General features: G+C 47.2%; 1 protein-coding gene across 2 annotated transcripts in view; it reads right to left on the reverse strand.

The window, feature by feature from the left end:
- The window catches only part of LOC123966530 (phospholipid transfer protein-like), a 35,063-nt gene that overhangs the window by 1,186 nt on the left and 32,089 nt on the right, over nt 1-1,788 (reverse strand). For both annotated transcript variants that reach the window (XM_046042676.1, XM_046042681.1), the window contains exon 14: nt 1,280-1,356. In XM_046042676.1, coding sequence (XP_045898632.1) covers nt 1,280-1,356 — 77 coding nt within the window. The remainder of the gene's footprint in view (nt 1-1,279; nt 1,357-1,788) is intronic.

Consider the following 1,788-nt stretch of genomic DNA (forward strand, 5'->3'; position numbering starts at 1 on the left):
AGTACCGGCGTAGCTACAGGCAGTACCAGCTTAGTAACGGCGTAGCTACAGGCAGTACCGGCTTAGTAACGGCGTAGCTACAGGCAGTACCGGCGTAGCTACAGGCAGTACCGGCTTAGTAACGGCGTAGCTACAGGCAGTACCGGCTTAGTAACGGCGTAGCTACAGGCAGTACCGGCGTAGCTACAGGCAGTACCGGCTTAGTAACGGCGTAGCTACAGGCAGTACCGGCGTAGCTACAGGCAGTACCAGCTTAGTAACGGCGTAGCTACAGGCAGTACCGGCTTAGTAACGGCGTAGCTACAGGCAGTACCGGCTTAGTAACGGCGTAGCTACAGGCAGTACCGGCTTAGTAGCAGTACCGGCTTAGTAACGGCGTAGCTACAGGCAGTACCGGCGTAGCTACAGGCAGTACCGGCTTAGTAACGGCGTAGCTACAGGCAGTACCGGCGTAGTATCGGTGTAGCTACAGGCAGTACCGGCGTAGTATCGGGTACCATTGGTGTAGTACCAATAGTATTAATGTAGTAACACGTAGTATCAGCTGTATCTGTGTAGTCACGGGCACCATTTGTGTAGTTTGATTGTTGGTTTCATACTGGGACCTGATTGGTTCGAAGTAGCTCTGATGTCATATTGTGCACAGATCTGATTGGCTGGCAGGGAGTGATTGAGCCTGTGTTGGGTCAGTATCAGGGGGATGGATACCGCCGTTCATTAGGGTCTGAACGACCGGCGTCGGCATTCTCAGCGGGATTAAAGGTTATTTAAGTAACAGCAGCTCATTACAGACATTTTCACAGAGCAGGTCCAGACGACAACATTAACACAGAGCGTTTGATCCTGGCAAGAGATGAAAAGACAGCAGTGTAGGTGTCGTCTCAGATCTCCTCCCTCGTTGGTAAAAATGGCTCCTCTTTCAAACCATCTGTCTGGAAGTTAAATCCTGAGACTGCCTGCCAGCCAGCTGTTATTTGATCATTTGATCTATTGTAGAACACGATTTAAGGTATCTTGTAAGTTTAGTATACTAAAGTACACATTAGAGTAGTATAGTTGAGTGGACTTCAGTAGTATTTGGTTGAATATTAATATTCGGTCTAGCTCGGCTCAGATCGATATACTGAAACATTCTGATGAGAATCATTAACCGTTTGTTTCCGGTGTAAACATGACGTCAGGTCTGTTATTGATACAGACAGATACTGTTACAGTATCCCGTGACTCTGATCTGAGTATTTCATGTGATGCAGTAGAGTGTATTTTTCTGTGTACTCACATCCTGGTAGTCGATCTGTCCCTGAGTGAAGCCCATTCCTTCAGGCAGAGGGATCAGTACTCCTTTATCAAAGCAGTCTGCACACACACAGAGATCAACAGTTTAAAGGGAATCTGGCACCTTTAAGTGAATTTAAATTTAGGACCTCAGTAAGTGGCACACGGAGCTTCGCCCATTTTTGCCGTTTGTTTCCTAGCAACAGATTCACTGAAGTCTTTTTACGTTTCTGAAGTTTTAAAGGTCTGATTGAATGAATCAGTGGTTCAGACTCAGGAAGGACTTTATCAGCTGTAACAGTAACTCTGTTGTAATCTCAAACACTGCAGGTTGTTCACCAGTGAGGAGCGGTGAAACAGCAGTTCTCTGGTGGACCGGATCAGCTGTTAGCTGTAAACACACCACAGGGCTAACGCTAACGCTGCTATGCGGCTGTGTTTTAACGTTTTAATGACCGGGTCTGTTTGTTTTGGAGAGGAGATGACCTCTGTGGTAATTCGGCTCCCTGTAGA

The sequence above is a fragment of the Micropterus dolomieu genome, linkage group LG02 (assembly GCF_021292245.1).
Source record: "Micropterus dolomieu isolate WLL.071019.BEF.003 ecotype Adirondacks linkage group LG02, ASM2129224v1, whole genome shotgun sequence".
In the NCBI taxonomy this organism is placed as follows: Eukaryota; Metazoa; Chordata; class Actinopteri; order Centrarchiformes; family Centrarchidae; genus Micropterus; species Micropterus dolomieu.